Source organism: Bidens hawaiensis, unplaced genomic scaffold, assembly GCF_021521415.1.
Source record: "Bidens hawaiensis isolate Kalapana, Puna unplaced genomic scaffold, B.hawaiensis_p1.1 tig00079603_1, whole genome shotgun sequence".
Classification (NCBI taxonomy): domain Eukaryota; kingdom Viridiplantae; phylum Streptophyta; class Magnoliopsida; order Asterales; family Asteraceae; genus Bidens; species Bidens hawaiensis.
Window position 1 is genome coordinate 33,348 of NW_027503612.1, and position 6,898 is coordinate 40,245.

The 6,898-nt window shown below is 33.6% G+C and overlaps 1 protein-coding gene across 1 annotated transcript; it reads right to left on the reverse strand.

Annotated features, from left to right (window-relative positions):
• Nucleotides 1-4,157: 4,157 nt before the first annotated feature.
• LOC143607140 (protein FAR1-RELATED SEQUENCE 5-like) lies at nucleotides 4,158-6,617 on the reverse strand. Its single transcript, XM_077082692.1, has 5 exons — nucleotides 5,899-6,617; nucleotides 5,693-5,807; nucleotides 4,693-4,855; nucleotides 4,613-4,623; nucleotides 4,158-4,496 (listed from the first exon to the last, which is right to left on the reverse strand). The coding sequence occupies exons 1-5, from the start codon at nucleotides 6,615-6,617 to the stop codon at nucleotides 4,158-4,160; spliced, it is 1,347 nt and encodes a 448-aa protein (XP_076938807.1).
• Between the last annotated feature and the right edge of the window lie 281 nt (nucleotides 6,618-6,898).

A 6,898-nucleotide genomic window follows, 5' to 3' on the forward strand; every position in this document is an offset into this window, starting at 1 on the left:
TATGACAACTGTGACAGCTAAAACGTATCTATCTTATTTTTGGTTAATTGTTTATAAGATAACATAGAGTTATTAGTAAACAAACACATTAAACATAAAAAGTATCAATAACATAAAAACATAGAATGTTATCAAACCACATAACACATAAAAAAAGACAAAAAACAAGCAACAATTATTGGGTAATCAGAAAACACAGCCTAATTCCATTTATTACATGATAGATTTAAGAAACTCGGTCTTCAATTCGACAGAGCAGTTCAGAAGTTTTATCGTCTTACATAAATCTTTCAACTCATATACTTCAGTTTTCCCTGTGTCAACCAAAAACAAAGCACACAAATAGTTAATAGTACTACCAGGAATGTTTGCTAGCTGTAACATCCTAAAATATTATAATATTAAAAAAGGAAGATTTCGTTAAGTTGTCGAGCGTTAAATAATATTAGCTAGTGTTTAATAAAGAATCATGAACTTGGATTAATTATGGTGGATTAAAGGGTCATGGGCCTTAGGTCCATGGGCTTTAAGAGATATAAATATCCCCTTAAATCATCCTAAAACCCTAAATCCTCATTCTTATCATCTTATTCTCTACACACTCATAACACACACACCACACACCACCACATATGGCCGAGAGAGAGAGAGAGAGACGAGCGAGATCCGAGAGCTAGTAAACGTTAGTTTTGGTAGATCTTTGCTATACGAGCCATACACAAGATCTAGAGTCCATAAGCAAGCTAACCGAGATCGAAGAACGCATAAAGGTAAGCCGTTTTACCTTAAAAGTTTACATTTTATAAACGTTTAGTCTTAAAACTTAGAACGAGAATAGATCGGGTGTAAATGAAACGTAAAGTTGTGAACTTGATGCTAAAAACGAACTTAATGGGCCTGCAAACTGGTGTGGCTCGTTTAAGATAAACCTTAGAACCAATATTGAACGTTTTGAGCCTAAAGACCCAAACTTTATGTCTTTTCGGGCCAAGTTTTACCCAAACAAGACCATGGGAATGATCACGGGTTCGGTTAACATCATATCCAGGAATTTCTCGGTAAAACGATGATGATTTTGGGGATTAAGGACGAGCAGTGGCGGCTGCTGAACAACTTCGCCTACAAGCGAACTTCGCGTGCAAGCAAGTTCGCCTAACTGGTTAACTTCGCTGCTGTATAAGTTCGTTGATGTTAACTTCGCCAGTAGCTAAGTTCGCTGATGTTAACTTCGCTACATGCTAAGTTCGCTTGTATATGACTTCGCTTGTATATAAGTTCGCTAAATGTTAAATTCGCTTAATATTAAGTTCGCCAAAAGTTAAGTTCGCTGAAAAATAAATTCAAAACCTAATGGAAAATGTGTTTAGACAGTTAAGGTAAATAAAATTTTTCTAAGCTGACCTGGCAGCTCGACCCCAGCCAGGGGCTCTGCCCCTTAGACCCTGCTAGGTACTGCCGCCCCTAGACCCCGTAGCAGGGGCGCTGCCCCCGGACCCCCTTTCGTTGTGGGTAATAACTAAGACTAGAAAGATGATATGAGTAGTGATTGTTAATTGATACATGTAAATATTATACAGTTAGCCGTGCACAGATCAAGAAGGGAATAACTATTAACGGTGAACGGAACCCCATTCAGGTGAGTTTCTAGCCCCATTCCTTGTTATGTTTTCGAGACTGTGTGCATACTCGATGTGATTAGTTAATACACTTACCTTAAGTGGTAAGTGTAAGCCTATTTATGATATATGTGTATGCTATAGAATAATGTTTGACGGTACATGAACGATCTTCGGATATTGCATGTACTTCCAGGAGATAGTTAGATGATGAGAATGTTTATATATATGTTGTATGTATGAAGTATGTATGTTATAGAATATGAGTATAAAAGAAAGTATGTAAATTATATAAATGAGAAGGAATGTATGATATGAAGGAATTGACGGTAAAGGGTGGCAGACCCAATAATATCTGTGAAGAAGGGTGGCAGACCCTAATAATATCTGTGAGGTTATAGGGCGAAAGGCTCTTTAAGGGTGGCAGACCCTAACAATATCTGTGAGGTTATAGGGCGAAAGACTCTTTAAAATGTAAAGTATGTATGTAAAGAAGGATAAAGTATGAGATATGAGAGAAAGAAAGAAAGTAAGAATGAAAGTATATATTTACGTATGAATGATAAAGAAAGTAAAGGAGGACAAGTATGTAATATAAGAATGTATTGTATGTTGATTGTATTAACTAGAACTCACTCAGCGTAGCTGACTTTTAGTATGCACGCATGTGAGTAGAATGAGGCAGTTAGCTTGAGGAGGACACGTGGCAGGGTTGGATGAAGCTGGCATATGAGGATTTTGTTATGATGTTTTATTACTCTATTTTGCGTTATGTTTTAAAAAGACAAATTATGGATGATTGTAACGAATGGTTGACTATTTTATTATTCCGCGAAAGTTTTTAATTAACTCTGATTTTAGAACTGCGTTTATGAGTAAATCCAACACCAAATGTAGGGCACCGGTAACGGGGCCTTACATAGCAAATTTGTTATTTCATCCCTCATATACATATTTACACCAGCGGTCATGATAAACTGATCATGTAAAGCAGCACGATTCTTTGTATCTTCAAGGATCTATGCTTGAATCTGTTTCAACAACAAATCCTTAGCTGGTGAAGATGAGGAACCCTCACAATCCATATCTTCGAAAATGAGTTTTGTGTGGTGAGATGAAAGGTGTGGTTGTAATTAAATAGATAAAATAAAGATAGAAAAGACAAAAAAAACTACAGTAAAATAAATTATTAGGAAAAAGTGAATCGTTGGTGCTTTAATAATTTAAATATATGACAACTATGAAAGACATTTACACGTTCTTATACGTTCTACACGTTCTCATATGTTCTTATACCAAGTTTGAAAAATTGGTCACAAAATAACCTTACTGAAATGACAACTGCATGTAATTAAAAAATTTTCGTCAAATTTTAACTTAATTATGCTATATGTTAAATCTCCAACCAATTAAAATACCAAGAACAAAGAAATTGATTACAAATTCTATTAATACGTTCAACTACTCAAATTAAAAAAAAAGGTAATGCAATCATGCTAACTAAAGTGTTAATATGCCTAGATATAATTATACTCAATTCAAATATTAAGTAAATATTGTAATAACTTCATTCACCAACCAAAAATCATAAAGTCTATAAAAAGAGAGCAAACACATCACACAAACACACAACAAAAAATTAAAAAAAAAATGGATTCTGGGAATGTTACTGTGAAAAGCATTTTCAGAGCAAGAATCAACATTAAGCTTGAGAGAGACTGCAATCGGCTACGAGTCGTTGAAGATACAAAGGGGAGTGTGAGAGATGAAGCAACAAAAACCGATGCTCTGTACCAAGAAGTTCTGAAGCAACCTGATAGCACGTTCAAGACAGATACAATAACCTACCTGGAAAAGCAAATGCTATGGTTAGCTTCATGATGTGCTAGAGAAAACAGCTCACAAGGTGACGGTGAATAAGAGAGTCAAGCGTGAAGGGGCCCAAGAGATCCTTGACAACAACTAGGGTTCGTGATGACTGCTGGTGTGGTGGTTTGGTGCTGGTGTGGTGGTATGGTGATGGTGTGGTGTGGTAGTATAAAATAAGTTTGTGAATAGGTTTTAATAGTCTTTTGATGTGATCCTCTTATGTAACGTCCTTTTTCAACCGGATTTAATATAACTTCTGTTTAGTATCAATTTATTTACGATGCATTATTGAATTAAAAAAAATATCAAAAACAAAAAGAAAAGATATTACACGTTCCAGTTACTAGCTTACACGTTCCATGAAAAATAAAACATAAAAAGTGTAAAAAAGAAAAAATATAAGCAAAACAAGAGCGCTAAAAACTATTATTCTCGAAGTTGAGGACAAGTTCGACTGTTATGACCCTGTTGATGACAAACTTTGCATTCCCTATATTTCTTCCCAGACCGACCTATAGCTATCTCTTTCTGGGATTTAATCCGTTTATGTGACCTGCAACCCTTATTTTTTATACCACTAGGCACACGGACGGTCACCTCTGATGGGTGACCATACCCTAGAATAGCAGCAAACCTATCCCTTTTTGATAAATGAGTTCTTTTGTATCTTGTCTAATCGGCTTGTTTGATCATTATATTCATTTGATCCCTGACTTTAATTAGTTCATCAACATCAGTTACATAGCTATTTATGAGATACTCACCAGCCAATGTTATTTCCCTTGAGATCTCTTTAACTTTTAAATATTTGTCATTACCGAAAGTTGAAATTGGAGCATTTCTAGGATTCTTCCAACGATCCACCATGTATTTCTTTGGAAATCTTGTAACTCTGAACAAATTTAAAATATAAAGGCTGTGACGAGACAATAACCCATAATGTTCGAATCTTTTGCATCCGCATGAAATCGTCGAATTAATTCCTTCCTCACCTTCTTTCTTAAACAAAACCTGACACACAAAATATATTAAAACTTTAAATATTATATCAAATTAATATCTTACAAAAAATGTTTTAAAACCTTCTACAACGTTCTACAAAAATAGAATCTTTAACTAATTCATACCTCCAAACAGCCTGTGACATATGCATTGAAGTCAAATACTGAAAACCTCACAAAGTCTTATTCTTTAGTTGATTTCAAACATGCAACACCGCTTCTAATATGATACATTTCATCTTGGAAATCATTAAAAATAGCCTTTGTATACATCAGTTCTGCTTCCTTTTCAAAAGGGTTTTCACTAACCGGATCTGGATACATGTACCTTGTATCATGATCATTTTTCCTACCATTTTGCCTTTGAATCTACATACAATGATCAAAATGACTAAATAACTCAACTAGTGATAACTGTGAGTTAGAAACTTGACCAAAAAAAAATGCTTTCACTTTCTGATCTCGATGTAGTTCTCATAAGACCAGACAACGGTTCATCCATATAATAAGCAGGAATCCAAACATATCTCATTTCAAACATGTCAGACAACCATTTATTTGTTTCGAGGTCATATTCCTTCATTATAAGTTCCCATTGCGTTTTGAATTCGGATTGAGAAATTGCATCTGTCCAAACAATGTCACATATTTTACGTTTGAAATCTTCATTGTTACAAAGGGCAGCACCAACCTGATGTTACAAATATTAATAATTTGGTAATACGGTCAACTTCAGTAAAAAATGTTAACAGCTTCTATATGATTACAAATGAAAAACAAAAACTAGTAAAATTACAAAATATGGAATAAAACGTTATTATACGTTAAAAATACACAATTAAACATACTAACGCATGCTAGTTTGTTTTACATGTTCTAAAACGTTCTAACACATATACAAATATGAATTTAATATACTAAAGCATACTAATATGTTTATACGTCCTAAAACATTCTAACACGTTTAAAAATATGCAGCTACCAATAGTGATGCATGCTAATATGTTTAGACATTATAACACGTTCTGATACATATGCATAATACTTTAATACATTAAAGTTACCTTATAGCAAGTTTTTTCATAGTGTGTCACATACATAACCGATGTCTCGAGTTTGGTAAAACTAAGGAGATTGCTTGCTTCATAGCTGGATCTTGATCAGTAACAACCACCTTCGGGCAATACCGAAAGAATCAAGAAAAACTTTCAAAAGCCATGAATAAGATTCAATAGATTCATATGATAATAATGCAGCACCAACTGTAACATGTCGACAACGATTATCAATGGTAGTAAATGGTACAAAAACCATATTGTACCTGTAAAAACAAATTTATAGGAAACGAATTAAAAAAATATATGTAAAAATTTAAAAAATTAAAAAAAAACAAATGTAGTAAATTGAAATACTTGTTGGTCTTGAATGTGGCATCAAATGATATAATATCTCCAAAAGCCAAATAATTTTTCTTTGAAATCTCATCAGCCCAAAACAAACGATCTAAGTCATCATTAGTATTAACAGTATACTCAAACGAATAGCCATCACAACAGTTTTTGTTCCCACTTAATCTTTGTACAACCATTTCAGCATCATACTCACCAATATAACAAGTTAAACTTTGTTTTAAATTCTGACAATCGTCTTTTGTAGCCCCAACTTCCTCAAATCCTCCATACTTTGTCCTCATAATATTAAACACCTTAACAGGGCCCAAATTCAATGTTGACATCTCATATATAATATCTTGTTGTACATGAGTCAACTTTCTATTTAATCGTGCAAATTGCATATCATTTGCATCCACCATTTCATGATTATGTCCTTCGACAAAATCATTTATTTCAAACCTCAAACCGTCATCAAATTTTAGAAAAATTTGAGCTCGACAACCACACCGAATTGTTGGTCTCTTCCTTCCTTTATAATACGGTCTATTGGAACCATCTTTTTCAGCCATAAAATCATAACTGTTTGCAGGTTTATGACCTTCTTTCGAACAAGTAAAATATTTAGACTTTAATAAACCGTCGTTCATGTACGAACCTCCTTTACGAACACAAAAACCAGCTTTCTCTGCATATTCAAAATAGAAATCATATGCATGATCAACAGATTCAAAAACCATTCCTTTTACATGTTTACAAGATGCATTAACTTCCAGTATAACAAGATCTGATGAAGGTTTCGATATCAAAAGCAATTTAAGTCATAAAAAATAACCATTTCTGATAACACGATCTACTAATACGTTATGTTAACACGTTTTGAACAAAAATCAAACATTGATATTTAACACGTTTCAATTCGACTTAACCTAATACAAAACTACATTTAAGTGGTTTAACATATCAAATAAATGCCCCTAAAAGAACATCTAATTACAGTTTACAAAATACCTACTAAAAT